The sequence below is a fragment of the Esox lucius genome, chromosome 20 (assembly GCF_011004845.1).
Source record: "Esox lucius isolate fEsoLuc1 chromosome 20, fEsoLuc1.pri, whole genome shotgun sequence".
In the NCBI taxonomy this organism is placed as follows: domain Eukaryota; kingdom Metazoa; phylum Chordata; class Actinopteri; order Esociformes; family Esocidae; genus Esox; species Esox lucius.
In genome coordinates this window covers 31,039,081-31,053,222 of record NC_047588.1, presented here as the reverse complement: position 1 = coordinate 31,053,222, position 14,142 = coordinate 31,039,081, and the positions used below count along the sequence as shown (strand labels likewise).

Here is a 14,142-nt window from a genome sequence, read left to right as displayed (position 1 = left end):
GTCACATATGATGTTTAAACATCATATTGAACAATATAGGTAAATAGAGCATTGGTGAAACCTCCATTTCAGCACTTTGAAAAGAAAATTCTATAAGAAATATATAAATCAAGTTTGATTTGCAGTATAATTTGGACATACAGTGGCATGGATTACTATCAGTGTGTATTTCATGCAGTATAATTGGGACATACAGTGGCATGGATTACTATTAGTGTGTATTTCATGCAGTATAATTGTTCATGATGTTACTGTACCCTTGGACCAGGTGGACCTCTTCTTCCTTCAGGCCCCTACAAATCAGGAAATGAACATCATCATCGTGTTTCACTTGACTAAAAATGAGACTGCATTAGTGTATGGGGACTACAATGGCTCAGAAGAAATGCAACTTCTCTCACTGGGTTTCCATTGACACCACTTTCTGCTTGAATGCCCTCCTCTCCTGGGTCTCCCTGTCAGTGGGGAAAGGAGTATTAGAAGGAAAGGAAGTGAAAGGAAATAGGCAAAAGAGCAGTCTTGTCATCCCCCCATTACATTATTAGATATTGAGTAACTGAAGAAGAAGAATCCGGCTTTACTCATTATAAAAAGACAGACGAACAGGTCTAGTGGCCTATGCCAGTGTTCTGGTGAATAAAGGTGATCCCACTAATTCTTAGATCAGTACATTGGACTGTGGTCGACCAATACATACTGGTAACCCAGGATTTCCTCTTGCTCCTTTCGGACCTGCAATGTTGCTGTCAACTCCAGAGTCACCCTAAAAGACCAGAGAAGACTGTTCAAAACAGAAACACTGCATTGGGTGAACCATCATGAATCACTGGCTGTACGGTATTTTGTCACTTACAGGGTCACCTCTAAGTCCACGTTGGCCCTTCTCTCCAGGCTCCCCTCTGATTCCACTGTTGCCCTGCATGAGAAATCCCATCATATATCAGTCATTAAAGGAGAACATATTGTAATACAATTTAGGAGAACATTGAGTAGGATATAGGTGAAATGGGACAGGATTATTAGGAAAGTTGGAGTAGGATATAGGTGAAATGGGACAGGGCTATTAGGGATATTGGAGTAGGATATAGGTGAAATGGGACAGGGCTATTAGGAAAGTTGGAGTAGGATATAGGAGACATGGGACAGGAATATTAGGGATATTGGAGTAGGATATAGGTGAAATGGGACTGGGATATTAGCGATACTGGAGTAGGATATAGGTGAAATGGGACTGGGATATTAGCGATACTGGAGTAGGATATAGGTGAAATGGGACAGGGATATTAGGAAAGTTGGAGTAGGATATAGGTGAAATGGGATAGGGCTATTAGGAAAGTTGGAGTAGGATATAGGTGAAATGGGACAGGGATATTAGGGATATTGGAGTAGGATATAGGTGAAATGGGACTGGGATATGAGCAATACTGGAGTAGGATATAGGTGTAATGGGAATGGGAAGTCAGTGAATTAGAAGTATGATATAGTTGAAACAGGAGTAGGACTGAATGGAAATATATTCAGGATATGAGAGGATGTGAATACCGGACGGCCTGGGTTTCCTCTCTCTCCTGAAACTCCAGCTGATCCATTCACACCCTGTTCCCCATTTATCCCATCAAGACCGTGGTCTCCATCATCACCCTGCCAAGGAAATGTACACACTGAATAAAACAATATCAGCAATCAGACACACACAATGAAAAACCTTTTTGAACGTGGTTTTCTATTTGTATAGACAGGACACCTTGTGTACTGCACCTACAAAGTTTTATATTTTACACTGTATGTACTAGTGTTCATGTAGTGGAAACTGTATGAATTTTAAATCCTCACACACTTACCCTGTTCCCTCTGTAGCCTCTTGAACCCTGCCAGAAGATAAGATTAGATGAAAGTATATTAGCCAGGTAACTACCCCTGATCACGGTCCAGTTGGAAAAGCATGGTGCTCAAATCGCCAGGACAGTGCGATCAATTCTCACAGGGTGGCTGGTGGTAAGATCTACGCACTGACTACTGCTAGCTCTGAATAAGAAAGAATCTGTTAAATGACAATAATCTGGGATTCAACATCAGATTTCAAACTGAATATTTAATCATCATGTTACTCAGTCCGATGTGTGCTGGTTTTACTAGCATGCGGGTGTGAACCCACCTACCACCCCTGTCTCCACCTCTTTGGTTCTGTTTCCTTTTCATGGGGGGATCGGTAATGCGGTCCTTGCTCATTGACAATGGGGATTGCTATTAATGATATTATGGTGTTGATATCGTTATTAGCGATCATGTGATGGCAGTGAGTAACCCCAGAGGAGTTGAACCTAAGACCAAGACATGTATATCTAATACACCCACCTAAAGGATTATTAAGAACACCATACTAATACTGTGTTTGACCCCCTTTCGCCTTCAGAACTGCCTTAATTCTACGTGGCATTGATTCAACAAGGTGCTGAAAGCATTCTTTAGAAATGTTGGCCAATATTGATAGGATAGCATCTTGCAGTTGATGGAGATTAGTGGGATGCACATCCAGGGCACGAAGCTCCCGTTCCACCACTTCCCAAAGATGCACTATTGAGTTGAGATCTGGTAGGCCGTGGCATTTAAACCATGCCCAACTGGCACTAAGGGGCCTAAAGTGTGCCAAGAAAACATCCCCCACACCATTACACCACCACCAGCCTGCACAGTGGTAACAAGGCATGATGGATACATGTTCTCATTCTGTTTACGCCAAATTCTGACTCTACCATCTGAATGTCTCAACAGAAATAGAGACTCATGAGACCAGGCAACATTCTTCCAGTCTTCAACTGTCCAATTTTGGAGAGCTTGTGCCAACTGTAGCCTCTTTTTCCTATTTGTAGTGGAGATGAGTGGTACCCGGTGGGGTCTTCTGCTGTTGTAGCCCATCCGCCTCAAGGTTGTGCGTTTTGTGGCTTCACAAATTCTTTGCTGCATACCTCGGTTGTAACGAGTGGTTATTTCAGTCAAAGTTGCTCTTCTATCAGCTTGAATCAGTCGGACCATTTTCCTCTGACCTCTGGCATCAACAAGGCATTTTTGCCCACAGGACTGCGGCATACTGGATGTTTTTCCCTTTTCACACCATTCTTTGTAAACCCTAGAAATGGTTGTGCGTAAAAATCCCAGTAACTGAGCAGACTGTGAACTACTCAGACCGGCCCGCCTGGCACCAACAACCATGCCACGCTCAAAATTTCTTAAATCACCTTTCTTTCCCATTCTGACATTCAGTTTGGAGTTCAGGAGATTGTCTTGACCAGGAGCACACCCCTAAATGCATTAAAGCAAATGCCATGTGATTGGTTGATTAGATAATTGCATTAATGAGAATTTGAACAGGTTTTCCTAATAATTCTTTAGGTGAGTGTAAAAGTATAAACTGAAACATGTTTTTTTCCGTCAGAACTCAGAGAAAGTGAAATCTGGGAAAAGTGAATTCTGGGAAAGCGATATAATTTTTGCAGCCCACATGTGAGCTTAAAGTAGATGGCAGGACAACATCCAGCTGGAAACCTACTAAACCCAAATGTTTGTTAAAATGTGTCATTGGTTTGTCAGTAAATCAATGTGCTCACCTTGACTCCTCTCATCCCAGGACATCCCTGTAGTCCCTGTGGACCAGTGGGACCTAGTGGACCTCTTTCACCCTGAGGGAAGGCAAAAAGGACCAGGGTCATGGGATAATAATAAAATAATGTCTAAATACCACTCTAATGAAAAAAAAACTCTTACAATTCCTCCCTCCTCGCCTGGGAATCCAGGGTGTCCTTTTAGTCCAGGCTGTCCCTGTTAGGAGACAAAAAGCTAATTAATAAAGTGGAACGGGCAAAAAAGAAACATACATTCACTTCTTATTTAAAGTACATCAATGGTGTTTGCTTATTCTGTCACATCTTATATATGATACACTGTTTTGTTTTATGGAGGGGACAGAGGGACTCACCTTTGTGCCTGGGGGCCCTCTGGGGCCACGGATACCCTCATGTCCTGTGCACTTACACATTACATTGCAGCACTCCCTCTCAGCCACTGTGTCCTAGTGGAAAGGAGAGAGAGAGAGAGAGAGAGAGAGAAAGGGTTCAGGAAGAGAGGAGAAAAATGAGAGTGGGAGACAAGTGAAGGAAGATTGTGGTAGTTTATATTCTATAGCCAAACTGAAAAACTACTGTCAATATCACTGCTCTCTTTTGCTGTTTTCTAGTGACTCTCTATTCTGAATATTATTTGATAGAGAATTAATGTGGAAAATGTGAATACATAAAGGACTACGAGTATTAGCCAGTTTAAGTGACTAACATTACTACTAAAACACTGGGAGACAACTAAAATTGAGGGTTTTATTCTGATAAAGGACCTACTATTTGTGTCAAAATGTAGTTTTTCACATCATGCATGCCGATGTTGAGCTGCTGTTTGTATCCGAATCCTCTTCCAAACTCCACCATTTGAAGAAGGTTGGCATTTTGGACCCCTTCTAAGGCGACTGTAAACAGGGCATGGACACCTTTTCCTGAAATGTGACATGAAAAACAGAGAGAAATGTACAGCTTGTTTTTTTATGCCAAACACATTTTCTTTTAAATGTAAAAGGATTTAAGTTTCCCATGGTTCTTGTATCATTACCTTGAAGAAGTACTGACTCTTGCTCCAGATTAATCACATCTTCATCAAGTCCATCTGAGAAGATCACCAGCACCTAAAGGACCGAGTAGTTGTGGCATTGTTATTAAAATGTGAATACTTTTACAAACAATAAAAACATTGCTGGGGTCAGACCGGAGACATGTTGTATTTGGGCTCACCTTCACTCCAGCATTTGACCTCTGGAACTTTTCACGGAAGGAGCGCAGGAGGACGGAGTTAAAGTAGGTCTTCTGGGCGGTCTCAAGCGCCATAACCTTCTCCAAAATCTTTTCATCATACTTCTCAAAATTGTAGTCAGAGACAACTGTTCCATCCTGCTCCACCACGCGGAAGCCAATATTAGTTTCAATGGGTCCACTGTCGGCGACGCAGCACAGGCCCTTAAGACTGGACACATGGCGGATAATCTGTGGCAGGAAGGCCTGCAACTGGGCTTGACCATCGAAGAGCCTTCTGCTAGTGGTCCTGTGAGTAATATCGAAACCCATGGCGATGTCTATGGTGCAGCCTATAGACACAGACACACTCTCATTATTAATGTCACAAATCAAAAAGTCCAATTGGTCAGGTTTAATAAGGGAGACAACGTGGACTAGCCTCTTTCCAAATACTAACAGGCATTCTGAGTGTTTTACACTGAGACACAAGTGACAGAGAGAAAAGAGATGAACGAAGGACGGGAAAATTACACAAGTGTGCTGTGAACTTACTTTGTGGGTCAGGTATTATAGAATTAGAGCATATGGCATCGACCACTTTCCTTCTGTTAGCTTCCAGGCTGGCAAAGTTAAGCACAGAGAAGACCCTTCCTTCATGACGAGTGATTTGCCGGAGCTTAATAGGGTTGTCACCTTTTCCTATTCCGATAGCATACACAGCAACTTTCATGGCAAGGAGTGCTTCTGCTGCATTCAAGTCAACTTCATTTGGAGGTCCGGTTGTTATTAAAACCAGGTTCTGGGGGACCTTGTCATTGATACGACTCCCTCTATCTGGTTGGAAGAACTCATAACGGACATAGTCCAGGCCCTGTCCCATGTGTGTCTCCCGACCAAGTTGCCTCATATTCTTTATGTGTTTGACGATCTCTTCCTCTGTGTAATACTGATTCAAGTAGAACTCTGTTTTGGTATCACTGCTGAACTGGGCCACTCCGACTCGGAAGGACTGCTCCGTGATGTTAAAGCTGGAAACAAGGTCTGAGGCAAACTGCTTCAGGACAATAAAGTCAGTAGGGCTGATGTTCTCTGAGCTGTCGATCAACAGGACCAAATCCCCGTGTTTTTGGTTACAGACTGATGAGATGAGAAGAGGTAAGATGAATCAATATGCTTGTGTTACAAGGTAATGTGCTCTCAGCTATAATGTGTACAATTCAAATCCACCTTACCTGGTTTAGTGTGGTTGCAGAATTCAAAGGAAATATTTTTGTGCAGTGTGTCCAGTTCATGAAATGTATTTACAAAGAAGACCCTTGCTGGGTCCCCTGCCATGATCTCAAGCTGTTCTTTGTTTGCATCTACCACTCCAACGCTGAAGACTAATATTCCTTCTTCTCGTAGCTTTTCGGCTGGCTGTCTTAGGTTATGCGGATCAGTAGCGTCGCCATCTGTGATCACCATGAGCCACTGGGGCACTCTGAGGGCTTTTCGCCCACCATAGTTTTTACCAAAATAATCCAAGGAATACTTGAGAGCCTCCCCAGTGTAGGTGTCTCCATCGAGCGGTACAAGTTTGGATATGGCAGTATTTACTTCTCTCCTGGATTTATACTTACTGAGTGTAAATACAGATTCAGGCGTGTTGGAGAAGACAATCAGGCCAAAGCGTGTCTGCTTTTCCCCAACAGTGGTTTCATTGACCAGGGACATCATGAAGTTTTGCATGATTTTAAAATTGTCTGGGGTGATGCTCTTTGAGCCGTCCACCAAGAAAATAATGTCTGCAACCTCTGTCCTCACACAGTCTGATGGAAGAGAGGAAAATATTAATATCAAAATCAAAGAACGTGTTACTTCTTTAAGTAATCTTATTTCTTTCCAAATATGCAACTCACCTTTGTCAACATCACAAACTGCCAAAACCAACTGGCTTTCCAAAGCCTTGAGTGCATCAAAGTCCACCTCGGAGAAGACCCTCTCCCTATTACCACTGATCTCTACCAAGTCTTGATATTTGGCATTGCCCACTCCAATGGCATAGACATTCACACCCTTGCGTTGAAGTTCTCTGGCAGGAGCCAATACCTGATCTTGTGCCTCACCATCAGTTACGACAATCAGCAACTGTTTTACGTCAGTCCGTCCTCCTCTATGCGGGTCAAAGTACTCTGAGGTGAAGGACAAGGCTTTGCCAGTGAGTGTTCCCCCTCCCAACTGTTCCATTGTTTCTACATGTTGCACCATGTCTGCTTTCCTCTCATGCTCGTTTAAAGGGAAGATCAGCTGTGGAACGTCGCTAAACTGTATGACACCCACTTGCACTTCATTCAGGCCAATGGCTGACTTATTGATGATGGACTGCATGAACAACTTCATCTTATTAAAGTCTTCGTTGCTAATACTCCCTGAGCTGTCGATCAAGAAGAGGACATCCCCCTTCATGTCCTTGCAAACTAAAAAGAGAACAAACATAATCATTGATATTGTTTTAACTTGCAATTGTATATGCTTATAATACATTCCTGGTCAGAGACAATTGTTTCATTTAGTTACAAAATTCAGAAAATAAGTTAGATGCAAAATGCAACAAAACGATGGCCTTACTATCTTCAGAGCAGATATCAGTGATGATTTCATTCTTGATTGATTTCAGAGCGTCAAAGTTGTTGACAGTGAACATTTTCTCTTTGCTACCAGCAATCTCCAGCAGCTGTTGATCATCAGCATCTTTCACTCCAATGGCATATATAATGACGTTCTGATCTCTCAGCATTTTTGCTTGATTCCGCACTTGGTCTTGAGATTTCCCATCTGTTATTAGAATGAGGAACTCACGGACCTTGTGACCACGGGTGTTCTCTGCATTAAGGAAACGGGGGCCCATATATTTCAGAGCTTCTCCAATCAGTGTCCCACCTCCAATTTGAGTAACACCATTCACAGCCTTTACCACTGAAGCTCGGTCAGGATAGGCTGTCAAGTCAAACTCAAGAGTTGGTGAATCACTGAACTTTACCAGACCCACACGGACATGCTGCGGCCCGATGCGAAACGTGCGTACAAATTCATTAATAAAATTCTTCATCTCATCAAAGTCTCGATATTCAATACTGCCTGAATGGTCGATCAGGAAGAAGATTTCAGCTTCATCTGTCTCTACACAACCTAGAATTAAAAGAGAAAGAAATAACCTGGTATAATCTCATAAACAACTAAACATATTAATAAAAATTTCTCACACAAACTAAACAAGAATAGTTAATTAAATCTCACTTTTCTTTGCAGTGAATGTTCTAGCCATCGATTTGACAGAACGTTGTAGGATGTTGTAGCACAAACTCTTCTTCAGTCTCATTTCCAGGGTCTTGAGATCGGCAAAGTTGTCCACTTTCAATACATGCTTTGTGGCGGGATATGAAGCGATCTGTGTCAACTCTTTCTCATCAGCATCCTTGATCCCCACTGCATATACAGTGACGCCAGATCTGCGCAGGGCAGAGGCACGAGAAGTAACGTTGTCCTGCGATTCTCCATCAGTAATGACTATCGCCACCTGCTGCACTCCCTCTTGTTTCCTGCTTCCCCGCTCCATAATAAACATATTCTTTCTTGCAAAGTCTAGGGCCTCGCCAGTGTTTGTGCCACCACCACGATAGGGCAGTAGCTTGATGTACGAAAGAATGTTACTTTTTTCTAGGAAGTCGTTTAGGAAAACCTCAGCTGAAGCCTTATTGCTGTAGAGGACAATGCCCACCCTCACACTGTTCAAACCCACATTCAGCCCCTCCACGATCTTGTGGATGAACCCACGAACCAGCTGGAAGTTTTCGTTTCCAATGCTACCAGATTCATCAACTATGAACACAATGTCTGCCACTGAAGCATCACTGCAAACTGCAATAGAGAGGAAATTGTTAGTCAACAGCAATGGGTTATCCCTTAAGAGGATATATATTGAGACATTATCCATTATATTGCTGCAATGGGCTGAATCACAGAATGTTTTCCTTAAACAAATCTAGTTTAAAGCAAGAGAATACTCATCACACACATTATTATAGATTTCAAACAAAGAAAACACCTATACTGTATCAAATATATTGTTGAAATATATTAAGGTTCATGTTTATATACTTAAAAGAAAATGTAAACATTGCCACAGAGTATATCTTCTAAAACGTATATTGTGATGATGTTGACAGAGTATATCTTCTTAAATATATATTGTGATGATGTTGACAGAGTATAACTTCTAAAATATATATTGTGATGATGTTGACAGAGTATAACTTCTAAAATATATATTGTGATGATGTTGACAGAGTATATCTTCTAAAATATATATTGTGATGATGTTGACAGAGTATATCTTCTAAAATATATATTGTGATGATGTTGACAGAGTATAACTTCTAAAATATATATTGTGATGATGTTGACAGAGTATATCTTCTAAAATATATATTGTGATGATGTTGACAGAGTATAACTTCTAAAATATATATTGTGATGATGTTGACAGAGTATAACTTCTAAAATATATATTGTGATGATGTTGACAGAGTATATCTTCTAAAATATTTATTGTGATGATGTTGACAGAGTATAACTTCTAAAATATATATTGTGATGATGTTGACAGAGTATAACTTCTAAAATATATATTGTGATGATGTTGACAGAGTATATCTTCTAAAATATATATTGTGATGATGTTGACAGAGTATATCTTCTAAAATATATATTGTGATGATGTTGACAGAGTTGACTGAATATTGGGATTCAAACTAAAAACAATACAATGCAACTTAATTTCTTAAATAGTACAAGTGTCTTCTTTCAAACCAATATGAATGTATGTGAGGTGTGTGTATATATACAGTGAAACAGTATAATATACAGCTCCGGAAAAAATGAAGAGACCACTGCACCATTTTCTTTTGAGTGAGGAACAGAAGCATTTAATTTGCAGTGGTCTCTTAATATTTATCCTTCTCTTCTTCCTATTTTCCAAAGGAAAGAAAAAGGTGCAGTGGTCTCTTCATTTTTTCCGGAGCTGTATACAAAACATTTGGTAAGTGTGCGCTGATTTCGTTTAAACCACTACATGAAAGTAATAATTGGGAATCAGATATTCACTTGATTCAACAGAACGAGTCTGAAATGATCTCACCCTCAGTCACATTGGCCTTCTCTTCACTATCAAAGAGAACCTTCAGTGCTGGTGCAATGGCTGTATTCTGATATACGTATGACTTGGTAGCCAACGCCTGCAGCTTTGGAAGAGTAGATGTACCCAGCCCGATGGAAACAATGGTCACCCCATCATGTCTGATTTTACGTGCCACTCCTCGGAAGCTATCAACTGAATCCCCTCCTGTCACTGTGACCAGAAACTGCCGGTAGCCTTTTTCAGCACGACCACCAGACGAAGTGGAGAAGAACTCTCCATGGGCATGTGTCAGGGCATCTCCCAGGTGACGATCCCCGCTGGGTCGCAGCTTGAATTTCTTGAGAGCCGCCACATAGTCGTTCTTGGTGGTGAGGGCGTTCAGCAGGAACTCTACTTCGGTGTCCTGGGAAAACTGGGCCAGCCCAAGGCGATGGGTGTCTCGGCTCGGGTTCAGTTGGTTGACCAATCGCTGCAGAAGGATTCGGACCTGCTGGAAGTCTATCGGTCTCATGTTGCTGTCCACCAGGAAGAAGATGTCGGCAAACTTTTGACCAAGAGCTACAGATATTTTGAAACAAAGAAAAGCTTGTTTTCAACACATAAATCATATTTACTTATTATCTTAGAAGTGGTCATGTTGATGACTGAATAATTTGCCTTTGTGCAGTAAAATACATCTTTCAAGGATGAATGCTTTGGTTAAAAATAGTATTTGTGACTTAGATTAGATGCATTGGAATTCCAACATTCACAAATCGTTACAATTGTTACAACATACTATGTTCCTAATGTATAAAAAAGTACCTTACCCATCCTCTGGTTCACCATGGAGACACACACTGTCTTTAGCAGACCCTGAGAAATTGCCTGTAGTGCCTGGAAATTATTGATGGTATGTAGGAAATGCTTGCTGGGCCTGTTAGCAATAGTTTGCAATTGGGTTTTGTTAATATTCCCCACTCCAATAGCATAGACAATGACCCCATGCTGCCTTAGTTCCTTGGCTGGCTCCACTACATCGTCCACAGAATCCCCATCAGTGAGTACCACAGCAATCTGGGGCACCCTCTGACCAGAACGGCTTCCTGCAGCCGGGTTGAAAAACTCTCTCTGAAGGAATCTAATAGCTGTGCCAGTGGCTGTGCCTCCTGTCAGCTGTTCAAGCTGATCCACTTTCTCCAGTAAGGAACTTTTTTCTGTATTATCCGCCAACAGGAATTCCATCTTGGGCTGGTCACTAAACTGGGCCAGTCCAACGCGAACCTTATCAGAACCGATATCCAGGCCCTCAATGAAGTTGTGGAGAAACATCCGAACCTCCTGGAAATCTGGTGGGTGGATGCTGGTGGAACCATCCACTAGGAACACAATGTCAGCCACTGTGGCTGTGCTGCAGTCTGGAAATGAATGAAAAGACAACATCTATTAGTGTTGTGAATTATGAATATACCTTCTAATTAAATTGTGAACAATATTTTATTTAATGGCAACAATGCGATGGTATCATCATGCAGTACCTTGGTCCACTTGAGAGACCTGTCTCTTCGCCTCCTCTACGGTGGTACACAGAACTTGGACAATGCTCTGGGAGATGCCCTGCAGCGCTGCAAAGTCAGATACGCTGTACACATGCTGGTTGTGAGGTTTAGTGGCGATCTCTTTTAACTGCTCCTCATCTGCGTCCTTGATGCCAATGGCATACAGCGTGATGCCCCGCCTCTGGAGCTCAAGGGCATGCGGCGCTACGTTGTCTTGTGATTGGCCGTCGGTGATCACCACAGCGATTTGTGGTACGTTGTTCTTGATCCGGCTCCCTGCTTGGTCGACAAAGAGCTCTTTCAGCAGAAAGTCCAGGCCCTCGCCTGTCTTGGTGCCGCCACCCTTGTAAGGCAGGTTGTTGATGTAGTCCAGGATGTCTTTTTTGTCCTGGAAGGTGTTGAAGAGGAACTCTGTGCGTGGCGTTGTGCTGTACTGGACCAGGCCAATGCGCACCAGGTCAGGGGACACATCGAAGCTGTTGACCAGAGTGAACAGGAACTGTCGAATCCGCTGGAAGTTCTCTGTACCGATGCTCCATGAGCCGTCCACCAGGAAGACAATGTCAGCCACCGCCTCCTCTGTGCAGACTGATAGAAGAAGAAAACTATTGCTAGGCAATTCAATTATTCACACTTGTCTGAAGCAAAACCTTTGCCGAAGCAATAAAGCAGCTAATCTCTCATTCAAAAAGTAAAATCATTACTCAAATAATATTTCTAAAGTGCTTTTACATTAGATTTGATTTGATTAGTTTAGATTCAACTTTGTCATTGAACAGTACAAGCACAGTACAATGAAATGTTAGCATCTAACCAGAAGTGCAAATAGAGGAGGGCAGAATATTTACAAGTATTTACTAGTAGTAAGTATCTTTATATTACCAGTGGAATGTGTAGATGAGCAATGAAGGGAGGGGTAAGTGATGGGTCACAGAGCACACAAACATTTCTATATAGACAAGTGCTAAACAGCCTAAACCCCAGGTCAACATTTTGTCTTTTTGCTGTATTTCTCCAGTGTTTCTTAGGGGTCTCCATTTTGGACTGAACATAGCAACACATACCTGTTCTTTGTGCTCCACTGACCATAAAACATGCTGCTATGGTGAATATGGCCAGGAGACCTGGTGTCCCCTCCATGTTAACAGGTTTCTCTTGTCCTCCCTAAAACACAAAGACAGATGTTGGTACAGAAAACATGTTATCAAAACAGCTTAAAACTCAGTTCCACAAACCTCAGTGTGCTATTTACCCAGTAATTCAAGCTTTATCTCATAATCTAGTAATTTCATGTAATTAAATTGACATTTTATGAAAGGGATTTATTAATGTGAAAGAAAATTGTAATTTCCTGGTTTTTAATCTAGTAATTGACCATACATTACTATGCACTCCAGCTAAACATAGACATTTTCTTGTTGCTTATTATTTAGTACAGTTCATTTTGCATTAGTTATAAGTGGAAAACAAGGAGGGATTACTAAGTGTTCTGAGACACTTGAGCTTGAGTGTCTTACAACAAGAGCCAACATAAAATTATTTGACAGCACAGGTAGTCATATACAGGGGCTGGTCATTAAATTTGAATATCATCAAAAAGTTGATTTATTTCAGTAATTCCATTCAAAAAGTGAAACTTGTATAATGTATACATTCATTCCACACAGACTGATATATTTCAAGTGTTTATTTATTTTAATTTTGATGATTATAACTGACAAGTAATGAAAACCCCAAATTCAGTGTCTCAGAAACTTTCAATGTTGTGAAAAGGTTCAATATTGAAGACACCTGGTGCCACACTCTAATCAGCTAATTAACCCAAAACACCAGCAAAGGCCTTTAAATGGTCTCTCAGTCTAGTTCTGTAGGCAACACAATCATGGGAAAGACTGCTGACTTGACAGACACAAAAGGTCATAGCTAAAGAGGCTGGCTGTTCACATAGCTCTGTGTCCAAGCACATTAACAGAGGGGAAGGGAAGGAACATATGTGGTAGAAAAAGGTGTACAAGCAATAGGGATAACCGCACCCTGGAGAGGATTGAGAAACAATCATTCAAAAATGTGGGGGAGATCCACAAAGACTGCTGCAGGAGTCAGTGCTTCAAGAACCACCAAGCACAGACGTATGCAAGACATGGGTTTCAGCTGTCGCATTCCTTGTGTCAAGCCACTCTTGAACAAGACACAGCGTCAGAAGCGTCTCGCCTGGGCTAAAGACAAAAAGGACTGAACTGCTGCTGAGTTATGTTCTCTGATGAAAGTAAATTTTGCATTTCCTTTGGAAATCAAGGTCCCAGAGTCTGGAGGAAGAGAGGAGAGGCACAGAATCCACCTTGCTTGAAGTCCAGTGTAAAGATTCCACAGTCAGTGATGGTTTGGGGTGCCATGTCATCTGCTGGTGTTGGTCCACTGTGTTTTCTGAGGTCCAAGGTCAACGCAGCTGACTACCAGGAAGTTTTAGAGCACTTCATGCTTCCTGCTGCTGACCAACTTTATGTAGATGCAGATTTAATTTCAACATGACTTGGCACCTGCACACAGTGCCAAAGCTACCAGTACCTGGTTTAAGGACCATGGTATCCCTGTTCTT

General features: G+C 41.8%; 1 protein-coding gene across 2 annotated transcripts in view; it reads right to left on the bottom strand.

Annotated features, from left to right (window-relative positions):
- Nucleotides 1-14,142, bottom strand: part of LOC105031043 (collagen alpha-6(VI) chain) — a 63,863-nt gene that overhangs the window by 44,050 nt on the left and 5,671 nt on the right. Inside the window, exons 2-22 of one of the 2 annotated variants that reach the window (XM_034288675.1) lie at nucleotides 12,611-12,710; nucleotides 11,526-12,134; nucleotides 10,818-11,405; nucleotides 10,009-10,566; nucleotides 8,109-8,729; nucleotides 7,440-8,000; nucleotides 6,731-7,288; nucleotides 6,065-6,640; nucleotides 5,385-5,969; nucleotides 4,833-5,182; nucleotides 4,654-4,726; nucleotides 4,389-4,540; nucleotides 3,974-4,066; nucleotides 3,763-3,816; nucleotides 3,606-3,677; nucleotides 1,842-1,868; nucleotides 1,543-1,641; nucleotides 854-916; nucleotides 698-763; nucleotides 402-455; nucleotides 258-293 (exon numbers count right to left, since the gene is read on the bottom strand). In XM_034288675.1, the coding sequence (XP_034144566.1) occupies nucleotides 258-293; nucleotides 402-455; nucleotides 698-763; nucleotides 854-916; nucleotides 1,543-1,641; nucleotides 1,842-1,868; nucleotides 3,606-3,677; nucleotides 3,763-3,816; nucleotides 3,974-4,066; nucleotides 4,389-4,540; nucleotides 4,654-4,726; nucleotides 4,833-5,182; nucleotides 5,385-5,969; nucleotides 6,065-6,640; nucleotides 6,731-7,288; nucleotides 7,440-8,000; nucleotides 8,109-8,729; nucleotides 10,009-10,566; nucleotides 10,818-11,405; nucleotides 11,526-12,134; nucleotides 12,611-12,710 (5,895 nt within the window). The remainder of the gene's footprint in view (nucleotides 1-257; nucleotides 294-401; nucleotides 456-697; nucleotides 764-853; nucleotides 917-1,542; nucleotides 1,642-1,841; nucleotides 1,869-3,605; nucleotides 3,678-3,762; nucleotides 3,817-3,973; nucleotides 4,067-4,388; nucleotides 4,541-4,653; nucleotides 4,727-4,832; nucleotides 5,183-5,384; nucleotides 5,970-6,064; nucleotides 6,641-6,730; nucleotides 7,289-7,439; nucleotides 8,001-8,108; nucleotides 8,730-10,008; nucleotides 10,567-10,817; nucleotides 11,406-11,525; nucleotides 12,135-12,610; nucleotides 12,711-14,142) is intronic. The other variant, XM_034288676.1, reaches the window with a different exon arrangement.